This window comes from Podarcis pityusensis (assembly GCF_964106645.2).
Source record: "Podarcis pityusensis genome assembly, chromosome: 2".
Lineage (NCBI taxonomy): Eukaryota > Metazoa > Chordata > Lepidosauria > Squamata > Lacertidae > Podarcis > Podarcis pityusensis.
Window position 1 is genome coordinate 51,908,177 of NC_138029.1, and position 24,807 is coordinate 51,932,983.

At 43.6% G+C, this 24,807-nt stretch overlaps 1 protein-coding gene across 2 annotated transcripts in view; it reads left to right on the forward strand.

Moving 5' to 3' along the window:
- The first annotated feature begins 9,272 nt into the window (after window positions 1–9,272).
- UBTD2 (ubiquitin domain containing 2) overlaps window positions 9,273–24,807 on the forward strand; it is a 45,775-nt gene continuing 30,240 nt past the window's right edge. The window contains exon 1 of one of the 2 annotated variants that reach the window (XM_080997283.1): window positions 9,273–9,447. In XM_080997283.1, the coding sequence (XP_080853409.1) occupies window positions 9,378–9,447 (70 nt within the window). In that variant the 5' untranslated portion in view covers window positions 9,273–9,377. Of the gene's footprint in view, window positions 9,448–16,806; window positions 16,967–24,807 lie in introns of those variants that run through there. The other variant, XM_080997282.1, reaches the window with a different exon arrangement.

The following is a 24,807-nucleotide window of genomic DNA, read 5'->3' on the forward strand; positions in this document are numbered from 1 at the left end:
TATCAGCAATGAATTTGAACAAATCTTGTAAATCTGTGGCTGCAGATTTGCAAGGGAATAAGGGCCCTTGAACTCCATCAAACATGTAGTGTAGGGAAATGATCTAATTACTTATTTACCTATTTATTGCATTTTTATCCCACCTTTACTCCCAAGAGCTCAAGGCAACAAACATGGTTCCTCCCCCTATATTTTATCCTTACAACAGCCCTGCAAGGTAGGTGGGGTTGGCAGCAAGCAGATGGCCCAGGGTCCGCTCAATGAGCTTCATGGCTGTGTGGGAATGTGGAATATACAGAGCCGGATTTAGGTTTGATGAGGCCCTAAGCTACTGAAGGTAATGGGGCCCTTCATATGTCCAAATGTTCTTTGTCAACAACAAATTGTCACTGGTTTTTGATTTTTTTGTTTTCGCTGGTTTTTTTTGTTGAATATATGCTATATGCGAGGCCCATTGCTTACATCATAGGAGCCTACACAACACAAAACACTATTGCTGAATGTAGGTTTTATTTTATTTGTTTTTTTACCTTATATTTTGGAAATGTACATCCAGGTTGTTTTTCCCTTTAAATTTTTTTGGGGCCCCCAAGAGAGTGAGGGCCCTAAGCTATAGCTTGTTTAGCTTATACATAAATCCACCACTGGGAATATATATCAGCTTCCTTCTCTCAACCATAACAAAGATTTATTAGTGTACACAACCAATCCAATCTGCTGCTTTGATCAGGTGAGCTAAAATAGTTCTGCAGCAAAATCAAGCTGGGGGCAGTTGGATAACCCTACATATAAACAGTGAAACTGGCAAGCCTGAAGCTTCCTCCTCTTTTTTTTCATTGACAAACTGCCTCATAAAATGTCTGTTTTTAGAAGTTTGCTGCCACCTACAGACAAGTAGCCCAAGAGATCTGCATGACATCTGTTTTAAACAAGGATATCAGCAGCCTACAGACGCTGTTGCTCCATTGGTTTGAATGGCCTCTTTCCTTTTTAACCAACATTCTGCTTTGGAAAAAAAAGATAATGTGCGCTGCTGGCAGGTCCTTTTATAAATTAACACAAGGTAGCATTTTAGCTTCGGGTGGCAAAGAATAGCTCCCTAACTAGCAACTAGTTCAGGGGGGGTTCAATACGATGCCCTCCAGATGCTGCTGGACCACAACTCCCATCATCCCTGACTACTGGCCATGCTGTCTGGGGCTGATAGGAACTGGAGTCACAACTTCTGGAGGGCACCATGTTGACTACCTCTGCATTAGAAGGCAGAATTTGTAAAGTAGGAAGGGTCCCTGAGGGTCATTTAGTCCAACCCCCTACAATGCAGGAATCCTGCCCACAGACATCCCTTGGTGGGGAAGAAGAAGAAGAAGAAGAAGAAGAAGAAGAAGAAGAAGAAGAGGAGGAGGAGTTTGGACTTGATACCCCGCCTTTCACTCCCCTTAAGGAGTCTCAAAGCGGCTAACGTTCTCCTTTCCCTTCCTCCCCCACAACAAACACTCTGTGAGGTGAGTGGGGCTGAGAGACTTCAAAGAAGTGTTACTAGCCCAAGGTCACCCAGCAACTGCATGTGGAGGAGCAGGGAAGTGAACCCGGTTCACCAGATTACGAGTCCACCACTCTTAACCACTACACCATGCTGGCTCGAACCACCAACCTTCTGGTTAACAGCCCATTGCACCACAGACTGAGAACTGTTAAATCCCGAATTCAAAGAGCACTTCAGCCATGACCTCCTTATCTATAACAGAGAGATAAATCATAACTACACAGGCAATAACCTTACAGAGTTATTCCAAATATAATTGAAATTAGCATTTGCACAGTGCTTGGAATACTTAGGGAAAGCGTACATGTTTCTGAGGGGTGACGGCGGCTATCTGTTATTTCTGGAACTTCTTTTTAAACCGACTTTTCCATATAATAAATAACAGCTTGTCAACTGCTTTTCTCTAGAATACCTCTTAAAAAGGTCAATAAAAATATCATTAACCTTTCTCCTAGAATATCATTAATAAATGTGGGTTTTATTCAATGGTTTCCCTCTGGTAACGAAAGGCTCTTAAATCCAGTGAAGCTCGTGTCAGCAGAACAGGAAGCCTATTTTGGGAAAATCAGTGTTTTCCTCTGAAACACATACACCCCCTACACACACACCTGATGTCCATGTTGTTCTGCCAAGAAACACTGTCTCCTATTTTCCTATGGCACCCACTTCCTGTCGCATACTGTGTCAGACCATTGGTCCATCTAGCTCAGAAATGACTAGCATTGACTCTCCAGGGTTTCAGAATAGGGTATCTGCCAGCCCTATCTGGAGATGCCAAGGATTGTACCCAATACCTCCTGTATGCAAAGCAGATGTTCCACCACTCAAACCTTGAAAGTGTCTCGGAATTAAACGGGACATCCCTTTTTTTATCATGAAAGCATGACAGCCATTTTGTTTGCTTTGATCTTGTGCAATTTCATGGCATGTTTTCCCTCCAAAGAAAGCACTTTCTTTGAGGCTGTGATCTTGCATGGTGCCCCCAAAACATGTGGTTTTGGGTGCCATGCCAAAAAAATAGCACTTTGGGGAATAGGGAAACAGTGGCACGAAATCACACGAGAGCATGGCAACCAAAATACCTCCCATGCTCTCATGATAAAAACAGGAAGATGGATATGTGATGGTCTTGTAGTAAGGTTAAAGCTTACTGGGAAATGATATATAATGAATTAAAAGGGATGTTCAAATAAGATTTGTTAAAAAAAAATAACAACACCAGAAGCTTTTCTTTGGGGAATTCGAGGGACAGAACTACCTAAATTGTATAGTTTCTTTATGTATGCTACTACAGCAGCAAGAATGCTACTCACCGAAAAATTGAAAGAAGCAGAAGTCCCAGCAAAGGAAGAATGGGTACAAAAACTTATAGAACATGCAGAAATGGCGAAACTCACTGGAAGAATAAGAAATCAAGATAACAAACATTTTATTAAAGAATGGAAATGGTTTATTGAATATGTACAAATAAACTGAAAACAGATAAGGACATTGGCAGGATTATTGTAATAACCTGCAGTTTCATAAGAGTATATATTTAAAGTAAATAATTAAATTAGCAAATTAAATGAATTTGGATATGCAGAAGATATTATAAAATAAATTTAAGGAACCACAGAAAGAGGGGGAAGGAAGTCAAGCTTTGAAATGTTAAAATGATTGTAAAATTAATGAAATGTATAAACCTGAAAAGTATAAATAAGTAGCGCATTTTGGCTTCAAAGTGTTGGAGGCTATGCTTTCTCCAGTAAGATACCACCAGGAAGATCAAGGGCTTGCTTCCTGTGATCATGGAGTGTGACTTTCTATTAGATTTCATGTAGTGTTGAGACGGGAATCATTTGCATGAGGAACTCTTGGATGTTTCTATGTGTGCTTTGAATGAGCTCCAGAGGTGAGTGGTTATATAGTCTGCAGGTGGCATGGTATTTGTGGTATACAGGGAATTCAAACCCCCATCCCAGCTACAGGATCGCTGTGGCATAGCAGTTGGAATCACGCTGGAAATATTACAGTGAGTTCACCTGTGTGAGGGTTCTGTGGCATCTTTGCTTCTGCCAGTTTCTGCAGTGCACATGTGGGGTTGAGTGATGTCATGGAGGTGTTGAACCATCACTGTGGGTGGATGGGATGTCACCAGAGCACTGCACCATTGTTGGAGAGTGTGGGCAATATTGCTATGGCTGCTGTGGGTCATCTGTGAGTGCTGCTGATTCCCCCCCCCCCTTTTTTTTTCTATCAATTTTGCTGCTGAGAGGGCAGGTGATCGTGGTTACACTACACCACTGCTTTTTTCCTGAAGGTACGCAGGGGTACACATACCCTTAAACATTTTGTGAATCTAAGTTTGGCCTCATTGAGGGGCAGTATTTCAATATGAGTAGGAAAATGAGAGTACCCCTAAACATTTTTTAGGGGGGAAAACCCACTGTACTACACCAATGTTATGCTGGCATAAAGGTAAAGGTACCCCTGCCCGTACGGGCCAGTCATGACCGACTCTGGGGTTGCGCGCCCATCTCGCTTAAGAGGCCAGGGGCCAGCGCTGTCCGAAGACACTTCCGGGTCACGTGGCCAGCGTGACGAAGCTGCTCCGGCGAACCGGCACCAGCGCAGCGCACGGAAACACCGTTTACCTTCCTGCTATAAAGCGGTACCTATTTATCTACTTGCACTTAGGGGTGCTTTCGAACTGCTAGGTGGGCAGGAGCTGGGACCGAAAGACGGGAGCTCACCCCACCGCGGGGATTCAAACCGCCGACCTTATGATCGGCAAGTCCTAGGCGCTGAGGTTTTACCCACAGCGCCACCCGCGTCCCTTATGCTGGCATAAGTCGCCATAAAACATTAGTGGACTACAAGATCAGGCTGCTCAGGGCTGAAACCCTAAAGGAAGGCTGAACTGAAAGAAGTGTGAGGTCAAATATAGTCCTGAACTTTTTGCTTGCAATGGTTTGGCGTTCTGTTGGCATTCACAGCTGCCTTCAGCCCTGGCTACTCTCTCCTGTTTTCCCCATCTCCTGACCTACAGCCAGTGCTCTTTAGGTGTTGGCCCAAAGATGGCACTAAATGCTTTATCTCAGAAATTAATACCAGCTGACACACCTTTCTGATTAACCTTAATGCATTGATCCCTGTTTCAGGAAATAAAACACTGAGGCCTGCTTGCAGGGTAATATAAAATGTGATATCTTTATTCATTTAGGGTCCTGGATTTAAAATTTCAGACATTTTAAATGGTCACCAAACACTGTAAAACAAGTCATATTGCATCAAATTAAGTACCAAAAGGGAAGAAGGTGGTGTTGTATTTGCTGTATTGTACAGGACAACACATTCACCACAAGAGGGAAGCAGAGACTCAAATTTACACTGCCACCCTTTCTCGTCTTCCCTTTTTCTTTCAGCTGCTGGATAAGCACCTCAAGGAGATTGTGATTTGCAGAACAGCCTGGGATCTTGCAATGCAGGGGATGGGCTCTCGTACCCTCCAACGTTTCTCCGATGAAAATAGGGCCATCCTAAGGAAAAGCAGGCCAAAATCCAAAAGCAATGAGCTGTGAGAGCGGGGCTTGGCAGGTTCTGCAGTGATCACCTGTCCTAAGCAGGAAGCACTGGATGGGAAAGCTTGCATAGAGGAATCAAGAGCTGTTGGAGCAAGATGACAGGATGCATCTGCTGGAAGAGACAAATGCCAGCAAGGCCATAAGGCTGTGGACTTGGGAAACAGCCACACCACACTGGGGTGGAATCAACCCTCCAGCAAGGTACAGAGAAAGGGAAGCTGGGAGATGAGAGGGCAAGAGAGCGCATGGACAGAGACTGAAAGAAGGGGAAGCCAAGAGAACAGACTCAAACTCCCAGAAGTGGGGAAACCTAGTGGAGGAGAACTGAAGCAGAAGACAGCTGGGCTTGTGCTGACAGTAACTGCTGAAGAAAGGAGGGGAGGACAAGAAGATATCTGGACCAGAGAGGCACCACAGTCTCTCTGGAGGAAAGTAGCCCAGTTGTATGATATAGGCAATCATTTGACCTGGGGCTTCAGGTAAATCACCAAGCCATGACTTGGGGAGAAGGTTCTGTGCATGGCACGAATGGAGTGTGTCACGGTCCGGTTCATGGGCGATCGAAGTCCCAGCTGGGGACGTCAGGACCGGGGGCAAGATGACAGGGTGGGAGCAGGAACAGGAGTCCAGAAGCCAGGAGTCAGAAAGCCAAGAGTCTGAGGGTCAGAGACCCAGGAGTCAAGAAGCCAAGGGTCCGAGGGTCAGGAAGCAAGGAGTCATGAAGTCAGGGGTCCGAGGATCAAGAAGCAAGGAGTCAAACACAGCAAGGCAAGAAACGTGTTGCTGTGGCAAAGAGCCAAAGGGAAAATGCTGACCTTAGATCTCTTCCTGGCTCTTGCCACCAGGTGCTGTGAGTTACCAATCAGCCTCACCTGTGTGGCCATGCCTTGCCTCTTCAGAACAAACTTGGGAAAGCCCCAGTCCTGCAGAGTCCTCTTGGTCACAGGGCCTGGCTCCTGCACACACACCTGACAGAGTGGGCCTGTAATTGTAAGCAAGAAACCAAGCAAGGGCATTTTATGCAATGTTCAAGATTGCAGTGGGCAACATGTGGCCCTCCTGATGTTGCTAGACCCCAACTCCCATCATCCTTGACCACCGGTCATGCTGGCTGGGGCTAATGAGAGATGGATGCTGTTGGCATCCATCTGTCTCAAAAGACAATGGAGTGCACTTCTGGGGGTGATGTCAAACCGCTGCATTAGCAGCATTGAAGTGACCTCCCTGAGGCACAAGCCTGGGCAGTATTATGGAGGTCCTGGGCTGTCCAGACAAGAAGACCTCTCTCTCTTGGCCTTGCTGTGGTCCAAAGGAAAGCAGAACAATACATTTGGCACCAGCTTGGCTGCAGGAGTTGCCAGAAAGAAGCGTACAAGGCACCAGCCAATCATCTTAGGGACTCCATTCCAGATATGTGTAGGGTCTACTCCTGAGCCTTTTCTTCTCCTGAAGATATCCTGCAAAGCAGTACAGGTTTAGGATTAGACTTTCCTTTCTCTTAGATGGGCTGCCTTCCCAGGTGATGATTCCTATCTACCTGGATACACTGAATAATAGATAGACCTTGTGGTCAGTGGGCTTATGGTCTAAAATTGTTTATATGGTCATCCACATAGTTGTACACTGCATTAAAGAGGAAATGCCTCTGAATAGATTATTATTTTTCTGTGTTCAGCATTTACCAGTGCTCTGAGGATTTAAGTTGTAAGGTCAAGATGATTGTGGAGGGTTTGTTTTAAAAGCTGATGTTCAGAGATTTTCAAATGACAGGAATTAATAGAATGCTTGGTTTTATGGCCAAGGATATCCTAATTTATCCACCTTATTTGTCACTTTAGTGGCATGCATCTGAAAACTTTCTTTTTTCAGCATGGAATACTTCTGGATGCGGACAGATCACCTGAGGACTGCTTCTCCAAATGTCAGGAAAGCAATTCCTTGACTTGAGTACTGAAACATAAATATTGCTGCAATCATTTGAAGGACCATAGACATGCCTGACTTTAGAGGATCTGTAGGCAAGGTCCGCTAACAAAATAATGTGCCCACAATGTGGTTTATGTGTTGTTTAACACTTGCTTACACAATCAAAACTCAGGGGCTGTTGTTTCAGGGCTGTTGGTCTATGATGGTATGCCATCTGCTCAGATCTAATCAAGTATATTGTGTCTTTTCAAAAACCATTCCTGTTTCTCTTTGCACTCAGTCCCAGAATGATATGTGACTAATTGCAGGAAAAAGTGAAAACTTAGGAGGAAAGTATATCGAAAGGTCCAGGTTTCAGTACAGCGGTACCTTGGTTCTCAAACTTAATCTGTGCCGGGAATCTGTTCAACTCCTGAAACCATTCAAAACCAAGGTGCGGCTTCTGATTGGCTGCAGGAGCTTCCTGCACTCAAGCAGAAGCTGTGTTGGACGTTCAGCTTCCGAAAAACATTCACAAACCAGAACACTTCCTTCCAGGTTTGTGGTGTTTGGGAGCCAATTTATTCAACAACTAAGCCATTCGAGAACCAAGGTACCACTGTACTTAAGTGTTGGAGTCATATCTACAAAGAAGAGCACATCAGCACCAACAAATACCGTAGTTCCCTCACGGGCATTCACTTTAATATCAGTATGGGTTTGATGACAGTTGCTGTTCAGGACATGCCAACACACCTTTTACAATACCTATCTACAGTCTCCAGGGAACCCCCTTGGGAATCAATGTGCTGCAAATAGTACTATTTTAAGAAAAAACCTTGCCATGTGGGAGTGTGAAATAAAAATCTGCAAATTGGGCATTGCTGTTGTCACATATGGCTACAGTTGTTTACAATCTTGTGCACTTCTCTAGGGGTTCATGGTGATCTCTCTTGTATGCTTGCATTTTTAATACTGTTCCAGTGTTACATAAGGAAAATATGAGAGTATTTTTTTAAAACAACCAGCACCACCAACACAAATAAATGTTTTAGTGCATTTATTAGGGAGGAAACCAAGGAAACTCCACTAATACATTTTGAGGAACATCCTAATTGATGAATTAATCCAGTGCATGCCCCATGTCATTCTAGCATATTGCTAGACACAACCAGTGCTTTTTTTCTTTAAAAAAATGTTTAGGGGTACAGTACTCTCATTTTCCTACTCACATTGAAATACTGCCCTTCAATGAGGCCAAACTTAAGATTCACAAAATGTTTAGGGGCATGCAGACCCGTGTCCCCCAGAAAAAAGCACGGGACACAACACTTAACTGAAATCATGGAAGTGAGGCTCAGATCAAAGCGTCTAGTCTACATGTATGCGGACTACACACTGGTGAGAGAAAGGCACTCTAGTTGTGCTCAGAAACACTCTCCTTTCCAACCACCGGATGTGGGCAGGAGGAAGAGAGAGTAGCAGCTAATGCATGATGCTGGGGGCACAAGGGCTCTGATGCTGACAGCAAAGATTAACTCCAGATTGTGGGGAGGAGGAGGAGCGGAGAGATGGAGGGGATAAAGGCCAGTTATCTTCTCAGGTTGTGGAGCCAGGGTCTTCTCCCAGAGGCCATTCCTCTTTCCAGGGAGGTTGGCAAGTTGAGGCAATGATGTGACTGTGCAGAGGGCAAGTCCCAGGCCTTCCCCAGTGGTTGCTTGGGAAGAGGGCGGAGGGCTTGACGATTCAGCCCCTTAATAATGCCACCTCGGCGCTCTTGGGACTCTTTTCCATGTCAGTAAAGGAGCCAAGCGATTGTGAAGCCCGGCTGGGGAGGAAAAGTGAGGCTCCTGCGGGTCTCCGCCTTCCACGAGGCAGTCTGTGCTCGGGTGCTAAGCCACCACCAGGCTCTGCGCTCCGGGAAGTGGAAAGGCTCGTATTTCCCTCGGCGCTGAAAAGAAAGAGGAGCTCCTCCCCGAGAGGCGGAGGCGGCGGCATGGCCGGGCAGCCCCACCACAGACCCCAGGACTGCCTTTGCTGCTGCTGCTGCCGCCGCCCCCTCCTCGCCGCCAGAGCTCCTTCTCCGGCCCGGGCGCTGCCGCTATTGTGGCGGGCCTGCTGCCTTGACAGAGGCCGCGGCGGCGGCGGTGGGATCCCCGCTCGCCAGCGCCGGGGCGGGCGCCTGAGCGCGGGAGGCGGGCGCTGAGGCGGGGCCGGGGCGAGCGCAACAAGGAGGAGGAAGGGGGCGGCGGCTCCGGAGCCAGCGCGCCTGCCCGACCGGCGGCGAGAGCGACGGGGACGGAGGAGCTCGGGCGAGGAGGAGGAGGAGGCGGGTCTCCGGGCCGGGGCGGCCGGGCCCCATGGGCGGGTGTGTGGGCTCCCACCACGACTCCTCGGGCAGCCTCAACGAGAACTCGGACGGCACCGGAGGTGAGAGGAGGAGGCGGCGGCGGCGGCGCCAAGGGGCTGGGGCTTCGCTCGGCCGAGGCGGGGAAGGGGAGCGCGCAGAGGCGGCAGCTGCTGCTCCTCCACAATGGGGAGAGAAGCCGGGAGGGGCCCACACGCCCTCCCGCGGCTTCTCTGTCGACATCCCTCGCCTTCCTCGCTCTCTCTCTTCCCCCCACCCCCCAAGAGGGAGCGCCTCGCTTCCCCCTTCGCCCCTTCCTAGCGGAAGGGGGGGTCTTCTTTTCAACTTTCCTCAACTAAAAAGGGTCTCCAGGCGCTCGCCTAGAGGTATTTCTGGGCCCGGGGGGGGGGGCAGGGGCTGGGCGTGAGGGGCAGGGCCCTGACCTGCAGGGGGCGAGGCGGACAAGGTGGGATAGCTCCCCCCCCACCCACCCCTTTCCCATCTCGTTGCCCAGGTATGGAAAAGAATTGTTTCCCATCTGTACTCCAGTTGCCAGTCTCCGCCACCCACACTTGAGGCACCCACACCTTGAGAAAGGCAACTTAACAATCCTCTTTCTCTTCTGAATACTTTTAACTATTTTGAGCTTCGTTATTATTATTGTTGTTGTTGTTATTGTTATTATTGAAAGTATATTGTTTGTTTTTATGGTACATCCTGCTATTTGTGGTGTGTATTGAGAAGTTTAAAGGTGGCTTATAGAAGTCTCTTCATAAATAATGTGGGCCACCGCCTCCCTTCTCTTGACTTTGCTTATTCAAATGTACATGATGAGAAAGTGGCTTTCTTCTTGTCAGTATGGCTTTTCTTGAACCTCCCTTCCACATACTTAGCAGATAAACATATATTGTGCCAAAGGATGGAATTCTTACTGGAAACAATCATCTTCCTTAAAGTGGACTGAACTCAAAAGTTGTAGGTTTGTGTAAAGCCTGTTATTCAGCTTTGCAAAGATTTATATGTTGATCAAACTGGTGGTGGTGGTGATAATGATGATGATGATGGAGTTTTCTCTCTGAAATGGTTCTGTTACTGTTACCTGAAGATCACTTACCTGCCACTTTAGGATTTTGTACCCAGTTTTCTTCTAGTTAAATGTTGATACCTCTCCCCCAGTTTAAATAACTTTAAATACTATCTACCAATTTTTCTTAACTGCACATGTATTTAAAAGGGCAAATCATGTGGCAACACCAAATTTCCATTCTCCTTTAACAGATGGTTATTTCAGTCACCATATCAGTATTGCTCTCTATAGCATATTCTTGCTTACGGATTTGTGTTAATATCTTGGGACTTTGTGTGTTAGATGCATTTTTAAATGCCAGAGTGTTACGGTTCACAAACCTACTTTATATTACAATTGACATTCAGGGGTAATGTTTGTATGGGATAAATTTCTGAATTGTCAGGGTTGCACGGCATTTAGCAATAGAATTCCCATTAGAGGAGATTGGATTTCGGTACCTACACCCTCAACAACTTGTAAAAATTGAAAAGACCTGCTTAATAAGTTATCACAACCAAGGACAATGGGGGATAATGTAAAATTAACTAGGCTTAAAGTGGAAGCTGCGATGTAGCTGAAACCATGAACTGGACCTAGATAATTCACTATGCCTATGTAATGTCACCCATTATTAAGAAACTACCACACTGGCTAAGTATTATGAGGCAATGCAAGGTCATAGAAGATACACCTGTAAACCATGAACTTCCTGGCTTTTTTATGTTATCCTTCTGATCATCAAAGTAGGGTTTTTTTCCAACACAGGGAAATTTATAAGATAAACGATTCAGTGGAATTGTGGCTGCTTCTTATCAAGATTTCCCTATTAAGGTTTTGTGAATATCTTACATACACATTATACATTGCTGTATTTTGGTGCAAAGAGCCTAATATCCGTGTTACAACAGCTGGATTTTCTAGGATGCCCATCTGTTCAAATCATATACTAGAGTGCAAGCTTGAGGATCAAAGGATAAATACATTTAAAGCTATTTCACTAAAATGAGATCTAGTATGATTCCACTTCAATTATGTGGCATCCAGGCATGATTCTTAAATGCATGAAAGTTTCTGCAATGTCTATGTGTACGCATGTGCGTAACCTACGTAAGGTTTTCTTTCCTAAAAATAAAATATATGATTGAGCCATTCTATTAAAAATTAATGTACCGTAATCTACCAATCAAGATGTCAAAGTACACCTTTCTCTTGTTCTCAAAAGGTAAAACCTTTCTTAAATATGTGATTGTGGTAAGTGTACAATCTGACTAAAAGTCTCTCAAGGGAAACTCTGTTTTGAAGTTTCAAGTGGGTTGCTGAGAACACTAGAGCACAAGTTTTGGAACAGCCTTACTGAGTTTGAGGCTAGGCTTGCTAGCCCACTAGGTCACTCCTGTCTCTAATTTCACTTGCAGTGCTAGGTCACAGAATATCAATTTACAGGCTCCTGCAAATTATTACGATGAGATCTTGTGCAGTAGGAAAACATTTTAGAGGCAAATCTCAAACCAGAAGCAGATATAGCTTGTGAAATTACACAGAGTCCAGAGGTAATAAGAAGTTATTACTGTTCATAAGTCACCACTGATCAATGAAGTTCCTGTAATAATCCCTTTCTCTCTTATTACTTCCATCAAATATGCAATATACTGCAGACTTTGAAAGACATTAAAATTTGCTGGATGTTGTAATGCATATGTTAAGTACATGGGTGTGCATGTGATATAAAATGTCAGGATATATCTTTTCAACCACTTTGGTATAATTTTGATCTCTCTTTGCAGTTTTCCGTGATAGACATCAGTGCAATTAGACTTCTATAATGGGGGGGGGGGGACCTGTGCCTTCCAGATGTTGGCAGACTCCCTTCTCTCATCAGCCTAAACCACTATGGTCGGTGTTCAGTGATGATGGGGGCTATAGTAAAGACACAGGTCCCCGCTTAGCTGCTTTATGGGGAAATAATTTGTCCAATATAAATGAGATATGGTATTGAAGCCAAAAAAAATGTATTGGGTGGCTATTTATTTATTTTTTCATTTATGAGTAGCTTCTTAGGAATCATTTTTGTTTTCAAGGGGTTTTCTAGCTTCGTCTGCATGAGGAGGAGCCTCAACTGAAGGTAGTCTGCTGGGTAGCTGTTTCGTTAGCAAGCAGTCTGTGTTTGAGATTATTATTTATTAAATTTCTACATCACTCCTCATCTGAGGGTTACAGGGTAGTTTGCAACATAAAAACACAAAAATACATAAATTTACGTCCCATCCTAATAAAGCTGATATGTACCGTATTTTTCGCTCTATAGGATGCACCGGACCATAGGACGCACCGGACCATAGGAGGAGGAGAACGGGGGGGGGGGAATTCTCCCCCTCTCTGCTCAGCGCCCCTTCAGCAAAGTGGCAGGAGAAACGGAGCCCCTTCCATTTCTCCTCCCACTTTGCTGAAGGGGCGCTGCGCAGAGAGGGAAAACTGTGCAGAGCCTCTCCAGCAAAGCTAAGCCTGGAGAGCAAGAGGGATCGGTGTGCACCGACCCCTCCCGCTCTCCAGGCTTCAGGCGGCTATCTGCAAGCCTTCTGGTCGCAGCGAGAACTCCTGCTGCTCTTTGAAGGCTTGCGGATAGCTGCCCGAAACCCCCGGAGCGCAGCACGGACTGCCACTGTGCTCAGGGGGTTTCAGGCAGCCTTGCCTCCGCTCCCAGAGCTTGTGGGGCTGGGGGCGGGGGAAGCCTGAGCTTCTCCCATCCCAAGCCACCAGAACAGGTCCGGGAGCAGCGGCAAGGTTGCGCGAAACGTTGTCTCCGCTCTCGGAGCTTGCGGGGCTGGGGGTTGGGGAAGCCCGAGCTTCCCCCGTCCCCAGCCCCCAGAACAGGTCGGGGAGCGGCGGTCCCCTCTCCCTCCTGGGGAAAAGCCCGCAAGATCCGCGCTTTTCCTGCCTGCCTCCCCCCTGCATTCACTCCATAGGATGCACAGACTTTTCCCCTTAGTTTTTAAGAGGGAAAAGTGTGTCCTATGGAGCGAAAAATACGGTACATGCGATCAGATCACTAGGCTGCATCAGATCAAACTGACTGCTATGACATTTTGAAGTTCTCTCAGCTTTACTGAACTAGGGTTGCCATATATTGAAGAGCAAAAAAGAGGGGAGCCCAAGCCACTGCTAGCCTGAGCTGGGAAAAGAGGCGTGGGGGGCTACCACACTAGCACGCCTCTTTCCCCTGCTCAGGCCGGCAGTGGCTGCGGCATGCAGAGCAGCCTGAGCCACTGCCAGCCCAAGCAGAGGCAGGACCCCAGCTCCTACCTGATGTTCGCTGCAATGGCCTTGCTTTGTTGTGGCGCTTCCTCTTCTGCAGCACAGCGCCGTACTGAGCATGCACGTGCCCCCCAACCCCCCAAAAATCTCCCAAACCCGAACATTTCCTTTAAAATGTAAAAACCTGCCCAGATGGGCATGTTGGCCCCCCAAAAAACGGACATGTTCTGGTTTTCCTGGACAAATGGCAACCCTGACTGAACATCATTTGGACTAATCTTGTGCTGCAGTGGTTTAGATTATTTCATTTGTGTGCCTAATTCAGAATCAGTTCAGTTTAGTCCCACATTGATTAAATATATTCTCTCTACTGAAGTGGGCAGTTACAGGCTTTGCAGCTTAATTTTTCCCGTTGGAGTTTTTGTTGATAAACTCTTTATTATTCAACTCACTCTTTTAAGGATATATCTCATTAGAAATTGTGAGTGTTTGTTTTCTTTTTTCAAAGTTCAGCAAGACCTTCTGTTGCTTGTACAGAACAAAGAGAAGAGATCCATATTTGAAATACGGGTCTTGTAAGCCATTACAGATTTAAACCTGTGGTCTGCAGCTGTCTGCTGCTGTTTTTTCTGACACATGCCTTGCCTGTTCATGGTATGAAGCTCGCTAACAGTTCAGCTTCATTGATTTGTTACCATCCTGTCTTCTGAAGTATCCTAAGATGACCAGTGGCTACCAGTAAGAATCACATAATTGCACACACTGGTGACATGATAAAAAAAACCACTACGTGTAAAGCCTTAACTGTAGTGCCAAATATAGCCCTTGGACTGTACTTTTGCAAACTGTTGAAAAGAAAATCCTTACATTAATTCAGAGTAGAAGTAGGCTACTTATTCAGTAGTACTGACCATGTTTGAAATGTCTGATGAGTTGGAAAGCCAAGTTTGCATTTAAAGACTGCTTTCATTTTCTGTCTCTTCTCTCTGTATCAGATCTGTGATTGTCTTGCTGCTATCTGTCATTGGAAGTCTATCAATTTTCTGAAAATCAGGATAGATAAGTCCTAGGGTGATGATTCCACCCCCAATACTTTTTTCCAAACTGATTGTGTGGTTGCTTGCTCTTCCATACAAACTTGAAGCCTTGGTGGTTTTGTCTCCTGCTAAAAAAGAAGAGTGAAATCAGTCTTGTTTCTAACCTTGCTCTGTGTGGTATATAAATAACAGTTGTGTGTGTGTCAATGTATTAAACTTCTATAATGCCAATTCTACTGTTTCGAGGGTGGCATTAGAATGCTTGTGAGTTCTGAATTTTTGACATGACCAGTTTTAGCTCATTGCTTGCGGTTGTTCTTCCTATCGAAGAAAGAAACCAAATTATTTGTTTAATGAAAGTCTCATGTATTAGTTTTTCTAATACATTTGTGAGGAGCTTCTGGACCTCTGCTAATAAGAATTTGGGATTGTGATGGGGGGTTCGTGCTCCCTCCTGCAGAAACTGGGGTGAATAGAAAGGGGGATTGCCACAGCAGCAATTCTTGTGAAGAACTCTGCCTCCACTGTGCTGTATTCTGATGCCCCATTCTCTTTCATTTATCATAGTAGTTGCCCCTCCCCTATTCCCAGTATGTTTCTTGGGCCATTTCATAGTTAAGTTAGAGGCCCACCCTTGAAATAATGGATTGAGGGAAATGCTGAAACTGCATATGATGAACTAATCTTCCCCCCGCCGCCAATGTGGAAGAGATACAAAATGTATACTTTTTTTTTACCATTTTGTTGGGGGGGAGGACTAGTCCTACAAACGTGACAAGCAAAGCTAAGCCTGGATTAAGTTCCTTTTCTAGAGTGGACTAGCAAGAGCATGAGGGAGTGGGGAGTGGGAAATCAGTGCAGTATCAACACATTGTTAGAAATGCACTATAAATATCAGAAATGCATTATTATTATTATTTGCTGCCCATCAGACTGAGTTGCCCCAGCCACTCTTTGAAATTCTTTTGAGATTTTATTAAGATGTACTCGTGTATAAATAGAGCTAAAGCAATTTGGAACTGTGCAGGCAAACTCTCTCAACTTGAATTTAGCTTCGGGAATTGTAATGAGCAAGATTATACATGGAGTAATGGAAGTCTGACAGTCATATTCCCAAGGCCTCTAAAGTTGCATTCTAAGGCTTTGGGAGTGGACTGTGCCCTTAGTGATGATGCGGTTGTGTAGCAAGGGGTTTAATACGATGTATACATGAATGAGCAGTGTGCTAATCTAAGCGGAGAAGAGTGGGTGATCACTGCCCCATTGCCTGACTGGATGCTGCTCAGTTGCACTAGAAATCCTTAACAAAATATGTTGCAACTGGATAGTGTCTAAATAACTTCATTTCTCCTAAGTTTCCATTTACAATTAGCATTGCCCATCTTTTGAATGGCCTTCTACATGTATGTATCAGAACAGCAGTTGTGCATTATTTATTGTAATAGATACTTTCCACAGTTTAACATTACATGGCAGTGTTATTTTAACTACTGGGTGCTAATTGTCCGATAACATGGTTTCTGCTCATTCTCTCAAACTGCTCTTTTCATGAACTATTATTCATTATTTCGGTAAATGTAGGCCATGCATTTATACTATTGCAAGGAAACTTAACTGGTTAAAAAGTACTATTTTTCTGTAGTTGGCGGACTCCACCCCAGCAAGGTTTCCAGCAACTCCCGTAGATTCTGTCTTCATTTTCTCTTTAGAACAAGAGAAGCAAATGGGCTTTAAAGCTCTGGTGGGGGTTTCCATTCACTGTTGTGCAGATATAATGCTGTCATTGTGATCTAAAGTTTTAAAGTGATTATAAAAGCAGTGCCATTGCTTAAAACTGTTCTGTTCTTGAACTGGACCGTTAGAGGATGTGTATGTGTGTTTGTAATATCTATGAAAGACTGTAGCTCAGTAGGAGAGCATCTCCAGGTAGGGCTTGAAGTATTTCCTTTTCTGAAACCCTGGGAAAACCAGTGTAGACCAATGGTCTGGCTTAGTGTAAGTTGGCCTTCCATATGTCTAATAGCGATATTCTTGCCTCAGAACTGGGAAGCTATCTGCCATCAGCCAGGGACCATTAGGAGGTCCTTCCCAGGAACAACATGGCAAAGGGGAGATTAAAGTGGCCCCATACCTTGGCCAGAAAAGGAGCTGCTTCAGGGATCTTTATTCCAACCTCCCTGCCAAAAAGAAAACCCTACAGTACTTCAGCGGCAAGTTGTTATGAGACCACAGAACTGAAGGAAGGTATGTTCTGGCCATATACATTGACTGGGGGACCATGGGCTACTCAGTTGTGCAGGTTTGGGGGTGGGGTATTATTACAACCATAAGCTACCCTGAAGATCATTCATTTGTGGGGGGGGGGGTAGTATATCAGAGAAATGACTGTAGCATTGACAGAGCAATCCTATGCATGCTTACTCAGAAGTAGAACACACTGTGTTCAACAGGCCTTAGTCCCATTGGTTGGTGTACATTAGTTTGTTTGTTCTGAAACTCAATAAAATACCGTATTTTTCCATGTATAAGACAACCTTTTTCTGATTTTTTTTGTGATAAATTGAAGGTCATCTTATACACGGGTTAATATGCTAAGTAAGCGAGGGCTGGTGCTGTGGTGGTAGCAGGAAAATGTCGGAGAGGAGGCTGCTTACCCAGTCTTCCCGCCTTAGGAAGAGTATTTGGTGAGTGCCAGTATGCGGTGTATTACGGCACCAGTTGTCTCAGCCAGAGTGGGGGATGCTCAAAAAGCTGCTCAACAGCTCAGCAAACTTACAAAAGAAGCTCAGCAATTGTTGAGGGCTCCCAAAAATAGGGGTCGTCTTATGCACGGGATCGTTTATATACGGTAATATTCAAACAAAAGCAAACACAAAAATATACAGAATGAAACCATATTGTGTTGGTGGTGGTGTGCATTTGTTTGTAGCCCAAGACTGTTACGGAATCACTGTTGTTTCTTAGAAATAAGCTGAAAGTGTTGCTGACCCAAGATCAGTGTAACTGTTCTAGCAAAATAGGTAGTTGTGGACCTCTTACAGAAAAGTAAAACATTTCAAGAGCTGTGTATGTATTTGCAGTGAAGAAATATTGTGCTGTTGAATAAGCAGAAGTAAGTCCTTTGAAACAATGGGTGGATAGTTTGGAAATGTTTTCTAAGGAGTGAGGTGAAAATATTTTGATTTAATAGACATAAGTTATTGACAGTTAAGATTTCATCTTCTTTCTTAGAGCTCGGTGTTTTGAATGTAGTGTGTCTTATATGGAGGTCATGAGTTTCCAGCTTGATTCTAACCATTTTGCATCTTACTGGTACAGTACAAAACTATGAACAGTCGAGACCAACATTTTCCAAAGTCTAGATTATGACTCCACTTGGTTTGATTAGTAAGGTTGCAGGTGCACAATTTGTAAGATTAAAAAGGTTTGTCATTCTATAAAGTTCAGCCTTAGGTACCAGCAGCTTTCATATTTACCCCACTTTTTAAGTGAAAGGTTTTTCAGTAATTCATCACATGAAGCAAGCAAGAATGTTAGAATAAGTTTTAAATGTTAAATTTTAACTGATGCTTACATACTTCTTGGTGCTTTTTGAGTGGTAGCTAACATTCACATTATTCATAATTTACAGGAGCTAATGGTTTTAGTTCACTCTGTTATAACCACAGACTTGTTCCGTAAATTAATTTCAACCATAAATTACTATAAATGTAGCATGTGATCACCATAGAGAAATTGAGGATTCTCTGCAGTTAATTATGAATTGTAAACAAGCATTTTATTTTATTTTAGGTGGTGGAACAGTAAAATAATTACACATTGTCTCTTCCTATGATTACTGCCGTTCGTTGTAAATTCCAAAACTTTAAAGTTGCCAACATTAAAAAATGCATGTTTTAACTTTGAACGTTATACAGTTTTGGGTGGTTTACTCAACCTAGGTTTACTCAGAGTAGACCATGCACATTAATTTAATGGGTCTATTCTGAGTTAAGCAACTTGTACTTCCATGGTAGTATTATGCAAAAAGCACAGTGTTTTATTATTTCACTGTATTGTCATGAACTTGGTGGAGTCATCAAGGAATGTGGAGGTCTCTCTCCAATTTTCTAGCATGTACCCTGAGATAGCTAGAATGGAATGAATTGCACTGCCTTTGGAACTTACTTTTCCTGTATGGATTCCCACCACAGTCTTCTTTGCCCCATTTTCTTGAAATCAGTTATTCTGCTGCCAGGCAGAACCACCAGTCTGCTGAGAATGTCTAGTTATCTGCTTTAAAATGTCAATAACTACAGTGAGTATGTTTGCACACCTGAACACCTCTGGATTTTAATCTCCCCTCCCCACCCGCAATTGTATTTGACTCTTTTAGAGTTTCAGTTTGAATGCATTTTCCTCATTTCTTCTGATAAAGGTTGGTGATCTATACAGGCTTGAGTATATCTTTCTTACAACAATGAACGTGGGCTATGAATGTGAAAGCTGCATCTTGCATTTTATGTTTCTGTCAGCTTCCTTGGCTTTGCTTATAATTTTTTGTTTCTAAATTTTTACAGGTAAGGCAGAATATATACCTAAAGAACAGGGATCCCTCAGTATTCTAAATAATTTAGTAGGATAGCTATTCAGTCTCCTGCAATACAGGAAATTCTGAAGGTGGCAACATTATTAGTTATTCCTTTTGGGATCATGTGTGCGTTTATTTCTTTACTTCTGCTACTGGATTCAGTAGCGCTTTGTGGTTGTGGTAACCACCTAATTTTGCAACATGAGCTGCTAGCTGTCAATAACATCCCAGCCATACAGAACATACATTATATCTGCAACCTGACATTTCTGACTGGTTTTTGAGATGTGCTAAATTTTACCTTGCTGGATTCTGTAGGCAGACAGCTCTCCATATGGTCACAGTAACGACATGGCATTTATAGGCAACTATCTAGTGTGGGGACGCAGGTGGCGCTGTGGGTAAAATCTCAGTGCCTAGGACTTGCCGATCGCATGGTTGGCGGTTCAAATCCCCGCGGCGGGGTGCGCTCCCGTCGTTCGGTCCCAGCGCCTGCCAACCTAGCAGTTCGAAAGCACCTCCAGGTGCAAGTAGATAAATAGGGACTGCTTACCAGCGGAAAGGTAAACGGCGTTCCGTGTGCTGTGCTGGCTCGCCAGATGCAGCTTGTCACGCTGGCCACGTGACCCGGAAGTGTCTGCGGACAGCGCTGGCTCCCAGCCTATAGAGTGAGATGAGCGCACCACCCTAGAGTCTGGCACGACTGGCCCGTATGGGCAGGGGTACCTTTACCTTATCTAGTGTGCAAGTAACCGCCTGAATACTGAGGTATGCCCTGCAGAATTACACATTAAAAATATTAAAATAGCAAAACACTTTCCTCACTGTGACAGTTAAACTTTATAACTCAGTCATTTTTGCTGAAATGGTGTTGTGCGGTCTCTTAGAGTTAATTCAACATACTTCAAAACATCTGTGATTTGCTGTAATATGACCAAAAAAACCCCTGACTAGTATTCTTGTTAATTGCATTAACCTGAACATGGCCTTTTAGGGGTGTAGTTGGATGCACAATAGAGATTTTGCAGAGGTTACAAATTGCCTGTTAAACAAAAATGAATGCAACAACACAAGAAAATTATTTGTAGATGAGCAAACGAAATTTTTTGAAACACATTTTGAAACTGTGACAAAGTAATGTCTTCATTTGGTGATATAGCAAGAAGAAAAATGCAGGAAACCATGTAAAGAATGTACCATTTTGAACATATTATAACTTCTGCACTCAAAACACAATCTGCAATATGATTTGCATTTGCATTGCCAGGATTATTGTTTTATTACTAAAAAAACTTAAAAGACACAACATCCATTTGTTTACACAAAATAAGACCCATTCTTATTCCTCCCTTGTGTGGTTACCATTTGTTTAGCATAGACATTTTGTTGGCCAATTACAATCATGTTGCTCCCCCTATGCTGCCCTGGGAGAAATTTAAAAGTGGCTTCTTAACGTGAACCAGGAAATGGCCTGTCTAGGCAATGAGATGATTCTCATTGATATTTTCTGGTCTACCTTGTTCTCAAATTATTGGATTTCTTTCTACATTATGGATTTCCTGTAGCTTAAAATGTAGAATGGAAAGTAGTTTATCAAATATACATGAGGAAAACATAAGATGACAGTTTTTTAAAAAAATGGACTTCCTTTCATTGAGAGGTAGTCTTGCCAGAGGTTAAAACATTGGCATCTTATGTAGGTAACATGGAACTGTGCCACAGTACAGTCATACCTCGTGTTGTGTCCGCTTCAAGTTGCGTCTTTTCACGTTACGTCCCACAGCAACCCAGAAGTACCAGAATGGGTTACTTCCGGCTTTTGCCGCTCGCTCATGTGCAGAAGTGCTAAATCGCACTTCGCGCATGCACAGAAGTGCCAAATCGCGCCTACACAGTGCTACGAGTTGCGGGCATTTCGCTTTACGGGCAGGCCTCTGGAACAGATCCCGTCCATATCACAAGATACCACTGTATCTTAATATGCCCTAGTACACTTTTCATTACCTCTTGGATCTACCTTTAGTAACACTTAGATAGCCTTCAGTGCATTGAGGTTTGCTGACATTTGTTTATACACAGCTCTCTTAACTCTCTTATACACAGCATTTCAGCTGGGTTGAGGTCTGGATTTTGACTAGGCCATTGCGACACCTTGGTTCTGTTCTTTTTCAGCCATTCTGTTGTAGATTTACTGGCATGCTTAGGATCCTTGTCCTGTTACATGACCCAGTTTCAGCCAAGCTTCAGCTGTTGGGCAGATGACCACACATTTGGCTGTAGAATACTTTGGTATACAGAGGAGTTCATGGTCGACTCAATGACTGCCAGGTTCCCAGGTCCTGTGGCTGTAAAACAAGCCCAAATTATCACCCTTCCACCACCATGCTTGACAGTTGGTATGAGGTGCTTGTGCTTATATGCTGTGATTGATTTTTGCTAAACGTGGCACTGTGAATTATGGCCAAACATCTCCACTTTGGTCTCATCTGTCCAAAGGACATTGTTCTGGAAGTCTTGTGGTTTGTTCAGATGCAACTTTGCAAACCAAAGCCATGCTGCCATGTTCTTTGGCAAACATTCCAAACCATACTTGCTCAGTCTTTTGATAATTACGCTGCTATGAACTTTAACATTTAGCAAGCTAACTGAGGCCTGTAGGTCCTGAGATGGAACTCTTGGGTTTTTTGCAGTTTCTGTGAGCGTCGCTTGGTCTGGCTTCAGGGTGAATTTGCTGGGGACGTCCACTCCTGAGAAGATTGCCAACTGTCTTGAATGTTTCCCACTTTTGAATAATCTTTCTCACTGTAGAATGATGGACTTAAAATTGGTTGGAGATGGCCTTAGAATCTTTCCCAATTTCATGGGCAGCAGCACCTGCTTCTCTAAGAGCATTGTGTCATCTTTTCCTCTTGGCATTGTGTTAAAGCACACCTGAATGCTCCAGACCAGCAATCTGAAAAAACTTAGGCTTTTATAGAGGTGGGCACACTTGGTGATGATCACTTAACCAAGGGCATTTGATTAACAGCCCCTGTCTGCTACTTAGCCTCTTGATTCCTATGGAAGCTGTAAGGGTGTACTTAGTTTTTCACACATGATTTCTGCACCTTGGCTTTATTTCTGTATACCCAGAACAAACTCAGTTGGTCTCTAAGGTGCTACTGGACAATTTTCTTATTTTTTTATTTATTTTGACTACGTCAGACCAACACGACTACATACCTGAATTTAAAATTGACTGTAATTCTTCTACTTCATTGTTCAGTACATTCCAAATATTAAACCTTTACTATGTTGGTCAGTTGCCCCCAGTGTGCTCTAAATGGAAAATTTTCTGGACTGTAAAAAGCCCAATAGAAGTAGGGAAACTTTGCAGCACCATCAAATGTATTTGATGTGTAATGCAATCAACTCAGGTATAGTACAGTGGTACCTCTGCTTATGGACGCGATCCGTTCCGGGGTGCCGTTCGCACCCCGAAAAGTCCATAAGTAAAGCGCCACTTCTGCATGATGCAATAGAGTGCTTTTGCGCATGCGCAAAGCGTGCAGAGCGCTTCTGCTCGTGCGGCAAAACCCAGAAGTATACACTTCCGGGTTTGCCGCATTCGTAACCCGAAAATCCGCAACCGGAACCTAACACAACTAGAGGTATGACTGTATCTGGAAGCAAGTCTGTCTCCCTCTGACAACAAAGAACCTTCAAGCTACAGAGTGAACGCAGACAGCTGCCCTAGCAGTAGAATCACTAATGCATTGTTGAAGGAGCAGGAAAGGTATACCAAAATGTGACAGTGTGTGGAAACACTAAAGTTGAACTTCATGTAACTCCAGCTGTGTGTCTAATTTTGATGCGCTCTTCTCTTTGAACACATGAGGTTATTGCTGAAGTGTTTTAATTAATAGTGGGTTTATATCTTTTTTTAAAGTGAGCTATATGATTGATTAACAAAGATTGATTAACAGTTACCGTAGTTAACTTAATTGTCTCTCTTTGTTAATGAATATTTTAGAAATCATACGATTTGGGGTTGGAAGAGATCTTATCAATCCAGTCCAACCTTCTGCTCTGAAGCAAGACAGTGATTAAATTATCTCTGCATGGAATTGGTCAGAGCTTGGGGAGCTGCAAGATCCACTTTAATACTCTTGAGGTCAGCTTTCCTTCCTCCCAATAACTGCAGGCTAAAGTAATTCCTGCCCAGAGCTGTTGAAAGGGCATCCATGAAAAATGGAAATGTTTTACTGTCTTAAGAGTTAGTATGGTAGTATCTATTTTTTAAGAAGAACAATAAGAAGCCTAAAGACCTTTGGTCCTGGTATATTGATCAAGTGAAATAAAGGATTAAGTTCCAAATATTTTAACAGTATTCAGTAATTTTAAATTTTCTAACCCCAGTATGTAGAAGGCAATTATACATTCCCTACTGCATACATCAAGATTTGTGTGAGGATGCTTGTCTCCTTTCCTGGAGCAGTGGCATAAGAAACATGATCTCTTCTAATGAGGCACAAATGGGAGGGAAGGCCTAATTTTACTGAAGTCTAAGGTAAGGCTTTGGGTGAATAAAATATGTTTGGACTTGTACTATATGTGGATGTGAGAAGAGGTTCAATGTTATGAAAATATGTGCATTCTGATTTTCTGTAAACAAAGTATTCTGAGGCTGTTTATGGGATGCCTAGATCTGTACCTACGATGCATCTCAGCAAGACATATTGTGACTATGTCCATGGTCATAGACTAAAGCAAAACACATTTCAGTAGAATATTTAGAATTTCAGCCTAATTCAGAATGATTGCTGTTGAACTCCCACAGCAAAGAAAGGGGGTCATTACCTTCTACTGTTTTATTTTTATTTCATAAAATACATATATTGCTTATCTGTAATTAGAACCTCCAAGTGGTTTACAAAGAATGTAAGATACACATTCAAATGGTCAGTAAATGCAAACTTTTTTTAAAAAGTGAAATTAATTAAATCAGCAGTTAAACATTTAACAAAGCTAAAACACTTCTTTTCCACAAGTTGATCAATTCGTAAGTATCCTAGTTTGCTATTTCAAGTGACAAGCTCCATGGCAGTATTGTTTCTACTATCGTAACTCTGTTCTGCTTGATCACATGAGGGCTAAATTTGTATAGGGAGCTAAGTGTGTATTCACCAATCCCAACATGTTGTGGTTACTAGATACCCCAACACCACTTCTGACTGTCATGTGTTCAGCACAAAAATCTGAAGTGGGCTTCTAACCATATTCAGCGGAATGCCGTTAAAAGTCTCTACAATACTAGGAACCTTGCAGTATTGCTCAGAGGCTTCTGACTATGCCTGGCATGTAGGGGACAGTGTGGGTGGGGGCCAGTATGCATGTAACCTGCTTACAGAGCATATTTGGTACTTGCATTATCATGCTGAATAGGGCTAAAGTTTCTCCTTAATAATATGCTCGTTACTTAGCAACAAAATATGGAAGTAGTGTCTTCAGGATAGGGATAACCGAGAATGAAGCA